Source organism: Manihot esculenta, chromosome 2 (assembly GCF_001659605.2).
Source record: "Manihot esculenta cultivar AM560-2 chromosome 2, M.esculenta_v8, whole genome shotgun sequence".
Classification (NCBI taxonomy): Eukaryota; Viridiplantae; Streptophyta; class Magnoliopsida; order Malpighiales; family Euphorbiaceae; genus Manihot; species Manihot esculenta.
Genome location: NC_035162.2, coordinates 4,277,360 through 4,292,252, shown reverse-complemented (window position 1 = coordinate 4,292,252; position 14,893 = coordinate 4,277,360). Strand labels below are relative to the sequence as shown.

The 14,893-nt window shown below is 37.0% G+C and overlaps 2 protein-coding genes across 2 annotated transcripts; both read right to left on the bottom strand.

The window, feature by feature from the left end:
- Positions 1–943: 943 nt before the first annotated feature.
- On the bottom strand, positions 944–2,940 carry LOC110605656 (40S ribosomal protein S19-3). The gene is made up of 4 exons (XM_021744300.2): positions 2,751–2,940; positions 1,771–1,861; positions 1,478–1,661; positions 944–1,229 (listed from the first exon to the last, which is right to left on the bottom strand). The coding sequence occupies exons 1-4, from the start codon at positions 2,832–2,834 to the stop codon at positions 1,157–1,159; spliced, it is 432 nt and encodes a 143-aa protein (XP_021599992.1). The 5' UTR covers positions 2,835–2,940; the 3' UTR covers positions 944–1,156.
- A 1,353-nt stretch (positions 2,941–4,293) lies between these two features.
- Positions 4,294–7,282, bottom strand: LOC110608704. The gene is made up of 8 exons (XM_021747982.2): positions 6,104–7,282; positions 5,959–6,004; positions 5,775–5,867; positions 5,554–5,673; positions 5,348–5,446; positions 5,118–5,177; positions 4,939–5,033; positions 4,294–4,529 (listed from the first exon to the last, which is right to left on the bottom strand). The coding sequence occupies exons 1-8, from the start codon at positions 7,087–7,089 to the stop codon at positions 4,415–4,417; spliced, it is 1,614 nt and encodes a 537-aa protein (XP_021603674.2). The 5' UTR covers positions 7,090–7,282; the 3' UTR covers positions 4,294–4,414.
- Between the last annotated feature and the right edge of the window lie 7,611 nt (positions 7,283–14,893).

The window sequence follows — 14,893 nt, the reverse complement described above, 5'->3', positions numbered from 1 at the left end:
GAAAGAGCCTTTACTCTAGGGGTTAAAAGCAGGAAAAAAAAAAATAGAAAGAAAGTTTCTCACTCAAAAGAATTAGAGAGATTATGAGCAGTAAACAACTAGTTAAAATGGTAAAGTTTTTCAAATGTTCAGAGTCCCAACCGCCTACATCCTAGATTCAATGATGCCTGTGGTCTTTTTGTTCATGGTTCATAGATTATTCCTCCTTGATTTGGAATGTTATGGGTTTTCGGTTATATTGATTCTTTTTTTGTGCTTCAGTATGCTTTTTTATGTTGTTGCAGGAGAAATTTAGCTGTCTTTGCTCTATGACTCTCTCAGCGTTAAGTCTTTCCAATGGCTTAGGAGATATAATCAGATCATGTTTTTAGTTCTTCGGGTCAAATTCATACCAAGTCTTTGAAACTCCAGGATCCCAATGGGCTGTTCTTTTTTAGCACCACTAATGAAAACCTATCATATTTCGACGCACTAATAAACGATTTACTTGATTGGATGCTTGGACGCAAGTGTGTAGCTTGTTAATTGCAGAGAAATCTGCAGGTCAGGTAGTCTTTAGATTGGATGCTTGGAAGGGCAATGAATCTGATACTCTAGAATATTGAAGGAGAAAAGCACCGAAGGAAATATGCAGAACTTGTCGTGCACCATAGCTACTTATCCAAGGGAGAATGGTTTAATCTTATTTTATGGTTTTTCTGGGAAACTGGCAAAACAAAAAAGAAAGTAAATTTTTAATAGTAAACTAATGCGCCACGCCACAAGGGACCGGACCAGCGCCTCAAGGCACGGTTGTGTTCTTCAATTATGATCTAATTACTGTCTTACTGATGTTAGTGATGAAAACATAACCTAATAGAAACAACTTCTTCCATAAAATCAACATTCTGAACGCAACTATTTTGTAGTTCCTTCTCGTAGCAATAAATACGGGACAATGGGATAACAAAACAATTAAATGAAAAATGTCATAAATAAAAAGCAAACAAGAGGATCCATGTTTAACTCACAAACAGACAGTTGAAACCCAAAAAATTTGTATCACGTTGTATCTTGATTATGCAGTAACATGATAACACTCCTCAGTAGGCTAAAACAGAAAGCTAAAACTACCAAAAAAGCTGCTATTCTGGAGCACAGCACCAAATTTGATTGATCAAGGGGCAACCACAATTCGACCAGCCACTTGGTCAAGATCCCGTTGACCGCTTGAAGTTATTCTCCTCCCCCTACCACAACAGCAAAAGTTATGCACATTAGCAAATATGAACACTTATCAAGAGCATCTCACCCAGAAAAATACAATTCCTCGGCAGGTTTGATGGTAAAACCAAGGATGTGGAGAGGTAATTGATATTGAATGAGATTAATACAAGGCAACATTCACCCTCAATAAAAAAATAGATATTTGAGCAAAATCTGAGGCCTTTCAATTTGATGACAAGGTAAAATAAGCCTAAAGGCATCCAGATCTCACCCCTTTGGGTCAAGGTCAACAATGTTCATATTTTGCAATTGCTGAAGGATGTGACGAGCAATAGCACCACTACTCTTGCCGAAATGGGGTGGTCGACTTCCATTTCTCTTGCTACCACCATAAATCCTACGGAAGGCACCCACACCAAGGCCTCCCCTCAAGTAAATCTTCCTAGCCATGGAGGCTGCAAACAATACAAAACATCAAAAATATAACAAAGGTCACAGCAGTTCATCACCAACTTCATAAGCATACGTCCAGAGTAGGTGAATGTGAAGAATGAGATGGCCTACCAGCTCGAACATAGTACCAGTCTGGGTCATAAGGTGCAAGCTCCTTGAGCGTACCAGTCTTCACAATATCAGTCCAGGGTGGCAACTCAATCTGTAATCCAATTAAAAAAAGGAATAGAGATTAAAACATACCATACAGTATCAATAAAGGTCAACAAAACAATTCCATACCTAGTATCACTAGTCATAGCAAGTCCACAGACAATTATACAAATATAGGCAGTTCTCATTTGTCATTAACTCAAAAAAGATGTTATGCCTCCAAGAACAATCCACTAAAGCTACAAATGTCAGAAACATAATATCCTAGAGAATGCTATAGAATCTTCCAAGCCTTCAAGAATTAGAAACAATTATGTTACATTTCCTTAAAGACTGAAGGAACCTCATTGTTTACCATTTACATGAATAACCTTTGTCTCATACCGCCTCATGTGGGGGCAGCTCAGACCCATCTACAATATGATTTTTTTTATAACAAAATTTACCTAAATGATCCCAAGTACAATAAAGTTATTTCCCCAAAAATTTGTGGGATGGGCCCAATTTCTCACAAGGTGAGAAATTTCAAATGTGAAGCCCTCAAAAACATAGTTACAAAATAAAAAAAATGAAGTTCCCACGTTTTGAGACATAGTTAAAGCTCAAGCAACATTTCCACCTCATCGACACAGTTAACTCACAGATACATGATGTCTTCTTCAATCAAACCAGACGCCATTAACTGGCAATCAGCTCCAGTCTCACAGCATAGTTCATGAACTCAAAGGTATCACAGCATAATGCATCCTACTAATGGACAAAATGACTTAGTATCTATCAATCGAATAGCATTTAGTGATCAGCAATCAGCAAAACACAAATAAAAACGCAGTACTCGAAACACAGCAGTTCCAAAATAAGATCTATATCAGTACAAACCCCAAAAACCTATAGATTACTGTTAGATGAACTGAGAGGAACTACAGAAACTGCAATACCTTGCCAGATCGTTTGAGGTGGGCAGCATATGCCTTGACGAATTCGTGGGGAGACACGTCCTTGACAGTTCTAGCGGTCGCCATCTTTCGGTCACAGCAAGAGGCCTCCTAGTTCAAGCAGAAGGCGATAATCGCGAAGCTGTGGTTTAATAGGCTCTGTCGCTCACCAGAGTTTCTGGCTCTGAGTTATCGGTATTTATATAATGCAGCAAGGATTAGGTTAGGGTTTCGACTCGGAGGGTGAGGGTTTTCTTCGAGCCGACCCAGTGACCTTTTCAAGGGTCGGGTGTTTGGAGCCCATCCTTTAAAAAAACTTGGGCTTTCATTAATTGAGCGGAGAAATACCTTGGGTCAAGGTTCAGACAAAAAATTTCTAAGAAAGAAGAAACTTCAAATGAGAAAAATGTTAATGTACATATTAGTAAATTTCAAATTTTTATTTTAGATTTTCATTTCTTAAAGATTTTATAACTTTTAGGCTCCATTTATTCACATAAAAATATTTTTGTATTAACAAAATATTTTGATGCTCAATCGTTTCGCAATGTTAAACATGAAAAGATTAGTAATATTAATAAAATTTTTAAAATTTAGAAAATAACTTTTTTCTAGAGAATAAGTTATTTTTTATTTTTTATCAAAAGATTAATTTTTTAAATGCCAAATAATCATACAAATCTAGCAAATATTTTTTAAAACATTTTTCTTGAAACTATGACTTGGTAGACCATCAATTATGTTTATTACTATTTATAAAAATATATATTACTTAGGGTACATTTGATATGAGGTTATTATAGGGTAAAAAATAATTAATGATGTAACAATTATTGGTATGCAGTAAAAAGATTAATATGAAAACTTAAATAAATAAGCTATATAAATATATACTTTTCTACAAATGATAAATTTATTATTTATTTATAAATAAAATAACTTTAAAAAATATAATCAACATAATTTTTATTATTAATCAGAATTTTTTACATTTTGATATGTGCAAATTAAAAAAAAAAATTATAAATATGTAAAATATAACTTCATATGACATATTATTTGAAATATTAAAGATATAAATAAATAATATCAATAAAAAATAAAAGATTTACATTATAATTTGTTAAGTTTTGTTAATCTAGTCCCCAAAATTAGTATTTACCCTTAAAAAAGGATAAATGTTAAGAAAATTAAAAATTAATTTATATCCTTTTTATTTTGGCAAGGAAAAAGTTTAGGTGTGTGCGCATTTATCTATTTTTGAGGGAAAAAGGGGAAAATATTCAAGCAAGGGAGACTGCTCCAATCCAAACACTGGCAAGCTATACACTAAACTTTTAGGGGCTAAAATTAAAATATTATCTAATGACATAACTGTGAATTTATCCTATTTTAATAAATGTAGACTGATATTTGTCTATAGTAATGCAACACTGGCCAGTGGAAGCTGGAATATGAAATGGAAAACGAAAATGAAGAGATGAATCTCAACTGAGAAATACCCCAGCAGCAGGACTTGCATTATTTCACTGTAAAACAAACCAAAGGTTTGAATCTCAACTAAATTTATTGCTTTATGTACAGAAGATATTGAAAAGAATATTGAATGAGGCAAAGGGGGAAAAAGAATCATGGCAAGGAATGATAAATCGGTTGCTTCTGTTGCTTCACTGTTGGTAAGTAAATGTGCTGAGGTCGTTCCATGATAAACAGCATTTAATCTTCTTATGTTGGGGTATGTGAAACTTTGGCTCCTTCGGAACTGTTGGATGCTTCGTTGACCTTCAGAAAAATCAAGCACAAAACATAAATTTGTTAGGCCGTGTTCATCGAAAACGCTCCGCTAAAAATTTAACAGAGAGAGTTCACTCAGCAAAGGAAAGCTGCATGTGGCACAAGCAGGTTATAAATGAACCAAACTGAAGATTTGTTATTGAAGGGTTCTGCAGCCCGCAGCTTCAATGCAGAGGCTTGTTATTGAAGTGATGGCAACAACAAATAAAAAAAACGTACCATAATGTGAGGTCATAACAAAATGCAAAGAGTTTGACTAAACATGTTATTGAATCATACTGGCAACCAAGAATCTTAAATTTGTTATCAAACAATATGACCTTGCCCTGTAGTACATAGTAACAGTTAAAACAGTTGCTGACTACAATTCATCCTAAGCTACTGAGTGAAACCTTACCTTCTGGGAATGAAGGGTCGGTCAAAATAAGGCATGGGCTGTGCTTTTGGAACAAGCTCCTTCCTCAATCTGCTTATTTCTTCCTCTTGTGCAATCTACCGGAGAAAGAAGACAAGTGTAAACACATCAATAAGGAAACTCCAGTAACTCAAAACCATGCTTTTTAATTTTTTATTTACCTTTTGCTGCCTCTCTCTTTCCATCTTGTATTGTTCAATGAGGCTTAATTTCTCAGCTACCTGATAATACACAATTGTTAGCTTTCAAGGATTGATGCATTTCAACTAGCAAGATTATTCTATTAAACATTCTTTAACACTGACAATTAACACAAAGACAGAGCAAAGCATGTATTGAAATCAGCACAAGCTATTCCTTTGCAAGATTTTAGAATTGTTAAAAGAATTACCTGCTGGTCAAACTCAGCTCTCTCCACTGCCCGAGTATCACTATGGAGCATAAGGTCAATGGGCCTTGTGTTCTCTTTTACTCGAGGTTTGATTAGACACTGAAATGACATAGACCAAGTTCAAGGAAGGTTTTAAGTGCATGTTTACTTGTAACTATGGATGCATAAGATTATAAAAATAAGCCCTTAGCAATTGACAAACTCACCTCTGGTTCATCTGTTGTCCAAGGAAGACCTTGTGCAATAGGAATCCGCTGCTTCTCCTCCTCACTCATAATTTTCTGCAACTTTTTCATGAATTCCTCCTCCTTCTTTATTCCTCTTTGCTACAGTGAGAAGCAATCACCAAAGTTTAAAATATAACTTATCAAAAAGAAACGGCTAACATTCCTGGATGACTTCCCATTATAGAGAAAGAAAAATCTACCTCTGTTCTTAGCTTGAATGGCTTTTGACATGTAATTTTCAGTTGCTTCTTCTTCCATCTGCTTCCCCCCATTGTTTCGCATGACTCAGAGCTCTAAAATGCAAACAACGTAACACAAATTCAACATCTGAAATACCATAGACGCAAACCCTCCAATATTATTTAGATGGGGGAAAAATCTTACATTTCTTCTGCTTGTCCGACCTCCATTTGAAGTCCTGCTATAAATACTGAAATATGGGGAGAGGCCAAGATGAAGTAAGTGCACAGTCAAAATCAAAGTATTCAAACAGACAAATAAATAATGGAATTTAGCAACCATCACTAACCTGCCGTGACTGCTGTCCCATGATGATGAAACAGAAAGCCTTGGATCCAAACCCAGATTCTCAGAAGTCAGAAACAAATCTGATGGGCATAATGAAGAAGGAGAAACCTGTGTTTCGGGCACCTTACATGTCTGAAATTCAGGAATTGAAAATGAAGAATTAATCTGAATCTCAGGCATTTTAGGATTTTGCAATCCAGGCAGTTCCCATAGCATTGCCTTCTTTTTCTCCTCCTTAGTATTCTCCTCTTCGTTCTTGCCAGATCCCTTGGAATCTGGTACCGTCCGTAGCTGCTCAAAAGCCTTAACCAGATGCATCACTATCCCGGATTCAGGTACACTTTTTCTTGCTTGTTCAAGCTGCCTGTCTCTCCTCCTTTTAATTGTAGAAATACCAACTTCACCTGATTGCTCACTCTCACCCAAACTTTGGTTATCCGAACCATACCCACTTTCAGCCTCCTCCATTTGAGCCATAAATCCCTTTTCTATCTCCTTCTCTTCAACTTCACTCTCAGATTTATAATCACTGGCCTTTTCTTTGTCCATTTCGCCTTTCTCCCCTATGCTATCTCGTTTCTTGAAAAACTCCTCCTGTGAAGCTCTTAATGTCTCATAGGCCACACACACACACTTTTTTACATTACCTCCAAATCTCTCTTTGCACTTGCAGCCCACCGTTGAAGTTGAATCGACATTTTCCTTCTTTGAATTCTTCTTTGCCACCACAAACTTCCTTTCCCTGATCTTGTTTCTAGGGGAGTAAGGGACTGCATTATGACTGACGAATAGATTTTTTGACGCTGATTTTTGGGATTTTGCAGATTTGAATATGGGGGAATTTGTGTGTTTTGCACCCGGGCTTGAATAGGAAACGTTGGGATTTGAATTCTCAGAGATTTTGGATATTTCTTGAACCTTTGATTTAAATCCATGAGGATCTTTCAAAGGAGTAACTGATTTTGAATTCTTGTTGCTCAAATCCATGGTTACAAAAACGTTTGAAAACACAAATGAATCAGCAGAGAAAAGAAAATAAGAAGGGGATCTTGCTTGTTTGATGAGAATTTCGGGGCAGAAAGAGAGAGACTGGGAGAGAATTGGGTTTCTTTGATTGATCGATGAAAGAACTGTGAATGAGGAATAGATGAAGAAAAGGAAGCATTGAAGGTTTTGGACGCTCTTTGTAACGGCTAGTTATCCTGGTGGTGGGGTTGTACCATGCGGTGTGTTGAATTATTATTTCGTTTTTGACCGTTAGATTGGCTGATTTGGGGGGTTTAACGGTAGAGATGCTGATGGTTATTGCTGCTTTTTTTTTTTTTTTTTTTTTGTCAAAAGATGCCGATGGTTTTCAATTCGCAACCGTTAAACGAGGATGATGCATAAAACATCCTTTACTTTCTTGTGAAAAATGAGGAGTATGTTTTTCTACATTGGATTTTTATTCCCCAAATTATAATACTCGATTTTTAATTTTAGAAAACTAACTAATTCTATAATATTTAAAATTTTTATTAAAATTACTATCGATAAGATAGTTTTAAATATTGATATAGTTGATATTAAATTGATGATCTAGTTAGAATAAAATTAAGCTGCGATTGGTTAGAACCTACCAAAAAGAAAACATAAGATGGTGGTAGATGCTCCGACACTCAAGTCAGTATTTAGAATAATAGAAAAAATGTGAAGAATTACTTAGAGTTTCAGTAGTATTAGGGATAGCATACATTTGTCTGTATGATTATTCTCCTTTTATACTGTAAGAAAATAAAAATAAACATAGTATTTCTTGTAAATCCGACGATAATGTGATCACCTACTCAATAAGGGGTATCGCCAGTTAATGAGTTAGTAATCCCACGAAATAAACATAGTATTCCTTCATTTACATATGATGGTAAAACTAAATTGCTTGACAGAATGTAAACAATATTGAAATGGATAATTCAGGGTATGACCCTTATGGGCAAAGTGATAAGCGGTTGTCGAAGCCGTCAAAAATAAACCTATTAAACAATCAACAATAAACTTGTAGATAGTGGCAATAGGGTCGAACCACAGGGAATTGACACCAATGATTTTCCTAATAATGACTAGGTCAAGTAAATAACAAGTAATTAAAAGAGGGGGGTTTGATTTGATGAGTTAAAACTAAATAGCAAAAGAAAGCAATAATGTAAAGATGAGTAAATCAATAAGAGAGAAGCTTCTAGTTGAAGTATGGATCTATTCCAGATTGTTTAGAATTGATCATTGATTCTTTAACTCTCCTATTTATTCCAATAAATTAGTTTTGGATGTGGAAGACGCTTCTCACAATCCAAATTCCTCCTTAGTTCTAGTTTGATTAGGAAACGTTCGCTAATCAAACACTAATCAACAAGTTGCCAAGGAACGTCCTTGGGGCATTGTAGCATCGAACAACTGTTGACTGCATTAAGACTTAGAGAAACCCAATTCTATCCTTGCCAACCGCGTGGTCAAGTTTAGATTATGCAATTTGATTAAATGTGTATTTGAACAACCTAAGCAATTACGGACCTAAATCATTCAAACAATATTACTTAAGCAATTTAAAAGCAATGGGCCCTTATTGATTCTAAAAGCAAAGTAATATTTATGGAAAGCTCAAATTGCATAAATATTGAAATTAAATAGAAGTTTAACAATGGAGATTTAAATCTCCCAATTCATCACAAAATCTGAAATTCACCCACTTCAACTAGAAAAGAAGGAGTTTAGCCACTCATGGTGGACTAAATACACAAAAAGATGAAAAGAAAAGAAAAAGGAAGATGCTGGAGAGTTTCTGGCGAGTTGAGTTGCTGATCAGAAGATAAGATTGCTGGCTTGGAGGCTCTCCTTTTATAGTTGCAGAATTTTATTCATCTAGGGTTTCAAAATCCCTTTTTGATTTGATCTTGGACTCCTCTTTTGATGTTGAATTTGATTGTAATTGGAATTCCTTGGGTGAGAGACTCTTTCGTGGCTCTTGGTCTTGTGTTGGAAGTGATTGGATTGGATTTGGACTTCTGAAAAATCGAATTTCTGTTTTCTGTCCATTTTCCCGCTCTGCTGTAAGTTTCTGCTGTCAAAGTGATTTGCCCTGTGATTTGGGCGAGCAGTGGGCAAATCACTGGGCAAATCACTGCCTCTGTGAGTCAGTCCTCTATGTCTCTGCGAGTGATTTGGCCAGTGATCTTCGAGTGTCTGGGGCAAATCACTGGGCAAATCACTGCTGCCTGTTGCCTCCGGGTTTCTGCTTTAGCTTGATCGGGGCAGTGATTGGAGCAGATTCTTGGGCAAATCACTGGGCAAATCATCCTTTTGTGAATTTTCTGCACTTTTTCTTCCATTTTCCAGTTTCTTCCTTTTCTGTAAAAACAAGATAAAAACCATAAATTAAACTGAAAAATGTGTAAATAAGCAATAATAATTATGATAAAAATGTGGCTAAGTTATGCTTGATCAAATACCCCCACACCTAGCTTTTTGCTTGTCCTCAAGCAACAAATAACTTAGCCAATTAAGCTCCCTTTTTCCTTAGAGCCTAAGTACCACTTAATCAGCCCCCCCTAGACTCCTAATCTGAATTATCACAGTATAGAGTACATGCACTAAGGTCATCCTCTTCTTTCCTTGTTTCCTTTCACCTACCATGGTCAAGAGAAAGGTTTTTGGCTCAATCATGCTTATGTTAGTTTTAATGCAACCCCTAGGAGTGACTTGCCCCTTTTCTTCTCTATTTCTTTTTATTTTTGTTTTTATTTTCAGCAGCACTTATTCTTATCCTTGCCTGAAAAAGTCACTAACCTTTTTACGCGATTGTGTACATGGGTGATACACCCCCGGTTACTCAGTTAGTCACTTGTTCAAGTGGCTACTAGCTCTGTTCATAGTCTAGACCATCGAAACTTATTTGCTTGAAAAAGTTACTGACCTTTTTACGCGATTGTGTACATGGGTGATACACCCCCGGTTACTCAGTCAGTTACTTCTCCAAGTGGCTATTAGGCTTAGTTCATAGTCTTAGACCATTGGAACAAGTTTGTGATTTGTGCTTTGTGCTGGTTTGTCATGATAGTTTGGGCAAATCAGCTCATAGGGAGTTACACTAACTTTGTGTTTGCATGTATTTTTATTTTTATTTCCCTTGACCACAACAAATTTAAGGATTCAATTCAAGTAAAGAACTTTCTAAGTGAAGGTAACATACTGTGAATGATTCAATTTAGGCTTAGAGGGGTGGTAGATCAATGGGGTCATGAGATAAGGAAACTCTTTTAACCTTGTTATCTATGTTGAGTAGAGCAAAAGCTAAGACAAAAATTCTGTGTGTGTGTGCAAAAAGTGAAAAAATTCTGGTGTGTGCAAAAAGGGGTAAGAATAATGCAAAAAGAAAAAAGAAACAAAAAGAAATCAAAAAAATGGAAAGATGGTGTGATCAGTGAATAAAGACTCTCTAGTACCCCCACACCTATCCCACATATTGTCCTCAATGTGTGAATAAACATATAGAAAAATGAAGGAGAAAAGGGAAAGATATTTCCTGGCCTGGGGGTGATTTGACCAGTGACTTGGGCAAGTACTGGGCAAATCACTGGGCAAATAGCTATCTGTCACGGTGCTGGGGCAGAAAATGGTGAACCAGCAGCTGCAACATACTTTCCATGTGCTGCATCCTATCTTGAGCCTCCACCGAATGGTCTTGAGGTGCCTTTTATGTCCTCCAAGGTCCACCCAATTGCTTTCTTGTGCTTCCTCAACACATCAAGGAGCTTTTCTTCTTCTTCTTGGTTGAGCTGGTTGGAAATAATTACTGGAAGTGTATTTCCAGCTCCCAAGTAGGCATATTTGAGGTGGCTAAGCAATGGTTTCAGTTCTGGTGCAGTTGATGTCTGTGCTGATTTCTGCTGTTTGCTGTCTGATTTGGGCTGTGATTTGAGCAGATTTTCTGGTGTTCTGGGCAAATCACTGGGCAAATCGCCCACATCCAGCAAGTTACAGTAGTCTGCTGTTTTTTCTGTTTCGATGATGTTGTTGTCCACTTCTTCTCTCCTGCAAAGACCTTCATAAAGTAAATTTTCTTGATCAAAATCAAAAATTTCTTGACTTAAATCATCAATAACATCAAGGCCATAAACAGGAGAAACATCATTGGGGAATTTCATGGCATCATAAACATTAAATTTTATAATTTCCCCTTCAAACTCCATGGTCAATGTGCCATCATGCACATCAATTTTTGTTCTTGCTGTGCTCAAGAATGGTCTCCCAAGTAAGATATCAGAGGTGATGTTGCCCTTATCCTCCTCCATGTCAATCACATAAAAATCAGCTGGGAAGACTAGTTGGTCCACTTGCACCAACACATCTTCAAGCACTCCCTTGGGGTGGACAATGGATCGGTCAGCCAATTGGATCACAATGCTGGTGCCCTTGAGTGTACCTGCATTTAACAAGTTAAAAATAGAAAGGGGCATAACATTAATTGAAGCTCCAAGGTCACACATGGCTTTCTTTATCCCCACATTGCCTATCTTGCATGAAATGGCAAACATTCCTCTATCCTTGCATTTGGTGGGAAGTTTTCTTTGGATGACAGCTGAGACACACTCCCCCACACTTACCTTTTTATGTTCAGCAAGTTTCCTCCTATTGGTGCATAGCTCTTTGAGAAATTTAGCATACCTTGGTATTTGTTTGATAGCATCAAGTAGAGGTATGTTGATTTCTACCTTGCGAAGTGTCTCCAATATCTCTTTTTCCTCTTTCTCCTTTTGGGACCTTGCAAACCTCTTTGGGAAGGGAGGAGGTACCTTGAATTTCTCCATAAGTTGCTGTTTCTGCCTTTGACTGGATTCTGCCTGGTCTGTTGATTTGGGCAAATCACTTCCTGCCTTCTCTGGAGAATTGGTCAAATCACTGCTGGACAGCTTAGTTTGCCCAGCGATCGGGTCAGTTTCTACTAGTGAACTGGGCAAATCACTGCCCTGATCACTTTCTGGCAGAATTTCTTCCATGCCCTGTTTTTGCAATTTTTCAGCCCTATTGTCTTGCAACTCCTTTCCACTCCTTAATGTGATGGCGCTAACATTTTGTCTTGGATTTATCTCAGTTTGGGAAGATAGCTTTCCTTGTGATTCAATTTTGTTCAAGGATGAAGCCATTTGCCCCATTTGTTTCTCAAGATTTTGCACAGTATTTGCCAAATTTTTCACAATCTCTTCAAGAGATGCATTGGAATTCTGAGGTGCAGCTTGAGCTTGATTCCTTTGCTGGTAGCTTGGATATTGATTTCCCCTTGCATAACCGAAATTTGGATGGTCCCTCCAACCTGGATTATATTGCAGATCTCTTTGGTAATCATGGTAGTGGTCTGTCCTAGCATAGCCATAGCTCAGATTGTCTCCCCAACCTGTATTGTATGTGTCAAGGTAGGGATTATGTCTTGGCTGTCCATAGAATCCTTCAAATGCATGTGCTTGTTGAAGTTGTTGAACTTGTCGAGCTTGACTATAATTTCTCACAATAGAGGTTAGTTCAGAAATTTGAGAAGAGAGAAAAGACATACTTACCGTAGCCATGCTTGTAAGGTCTTGGCAATGCGTTCAATTTCAGGATCATAAAGAAGAGCTTCTTTACGATCAGCCCTGATCATAAAAGGAAAATACGTTAGTTTAAATCAATTCCCCGGCAACGGCGCCAATTTTTGATAAGCGGTTGTCGAAGCCGTCAAAAATAAACCTATTAAACAATCAACAATAAACTTGTAGATAGTGGCAATAGGGTCGAACCACAGGGAATTGACACCAATGATTTTCCTAATAATGACTAGGTCAAGTAAATAACAAGTAATTAAAAGAGGGGGGTTTGATTTGATGAGTTAAAACTAAATAGCAAAAGAAAGCAATAATGTAAAGATGAGTAAATCAATAAGAGAGAAGCTTCTAGTTGAAGTATGGATCTATTCCAGATTGTTTAGAATTGATCATTGATTCTTTAACTCTCCTATTTATTCCAATAAATTAGTTTTGGATGTGGAAGACGCTTCTCACAATCCAAATTCCTCCTTAGTTCTAGTTTGATTAGGAAACGTTCGCTAATCAAACACTAATCAACAAGTTGCCAAGGAACGTCCTTGGGGCATTGTAGCATCGAACAACTGTTGACTGCATTAAGACTTAGAGAAACCCAATTCTATCCTTGCCAACCGCGTGGTCAAGTTTAGATTATGCAATTTGATTAAATGTGTATTTGAACAACCTAAGCAATTACGGACCTAAATCATTCAAACAATATTACTTAAGCAATTTAAAAGCAATGGGCCCTTATTGATTCTAAAAGCAAAGTAATATTTATGGAAAGCTCAAATTGCATAAATATTGAAATTAAATAGAAGTTTAACAATGGAGATTTAAATCTCCCAATTCATCACAAAATCTGAAATTCACCCACTTCAACTAGAAAAGAAGGAGTTTAGCCACTCATGGTGGACTAAATACACAAAAAGATGAAAAGAAAAGAAAAAGGAAGATGCTGGAGAGTTTCTGGCGAGTTGAGTTGCTGATCAGAAGATAAGATTGCTGGCTTGGAGGCTCTCCTTTTATAGTTGCAGAATTTTATTCATCTAGGGTTTCAAAATCCCTTTTTGATTTGATCTTGGACTCCTCTTTTGATGTTGAATTTGATTGTAATTGGAATTCCTTGGGTGAGAGACTCTTTCGTGGCTCTTGGTCTTGTGTTGGAAGTGATTGGATTGGATTTGGACTTCTGAAAAATCGAATTTCTGTTTTCTGTCCATTTTCCCGCTCTGCTGTAAGTTTCTGCTGTCAAAGTGATTTGCCCTGTGATTTGGGCGAGCAGTGGGCAAATCACTGGGCAAATCACTGCCTCTGTGAGTCAGTCCTCTATGTCTCTGCGAGTGATTTGGCCAGTGATCTTCGAGTGTCTGGGGCAAATCACTGGGCAAATCACTGCTGCCTGTTGCCTCCGGGTTTCTGCTTTAGCTTGATCGGGGCAGTGATTGGAGCAGATTCTTGGGCAAATCACTGGGCAAATCATCCTTTTGTGAATTTTCTGCACTTTTTCTTCCATTTTCCAGTTTCTTCCTTTTCTGTAAAAACAAGATAAAAACCATAAATTAAACTGAAAAATGTGTAAATAAGCAATAATAATTATGATAAAAATGTGGCTAAATTATGCTTGATCACAAAGCAACAATATACCCCAACTATACCCCTTACCTTTCTAAGTTTGTAGACTTGTCTATATCTCATTGGGTCTTTTTGTTGTCACATGTATGACTCCCACGAATTCTCTATTAGGAGTTGTCTCAGAGGTTATTTTCTTAGACTCAGACTTTTGTCCTTCTTTTTCTTTTCTCGTGAATTTTCAGAGGGTACCATCCTTTATGAGCCTCTTGATCTCGTTCTTTGATTGCCGACATTCTTCCATTGCATGGCCATAATCTTTATGGAAGCGATAATATTTAGTCTTGTCCCGTTTGTTCGCCTTCTTAAGATTAAGCTTGGGTGGCCACCTGATTTCTTTATTATTCTTTCTGATCCACATCAAAATACGAGTTCATGAGTCACTTAGTGGAGTGTAATTCTTATACTTACTGTGTTCGTCCTTTTTTCAAAAGATGGGATAGGTCATGTGATCCCTTAAGGGGTTCGTCTCTCAAATTTTTGACTTAGTTTTTTACTCGCCTTCTTGTCTTCTTTTAGTGCCTAGATCTCATCATCCAATCTGATATACTTATGGACTTTGTCTATCAGCT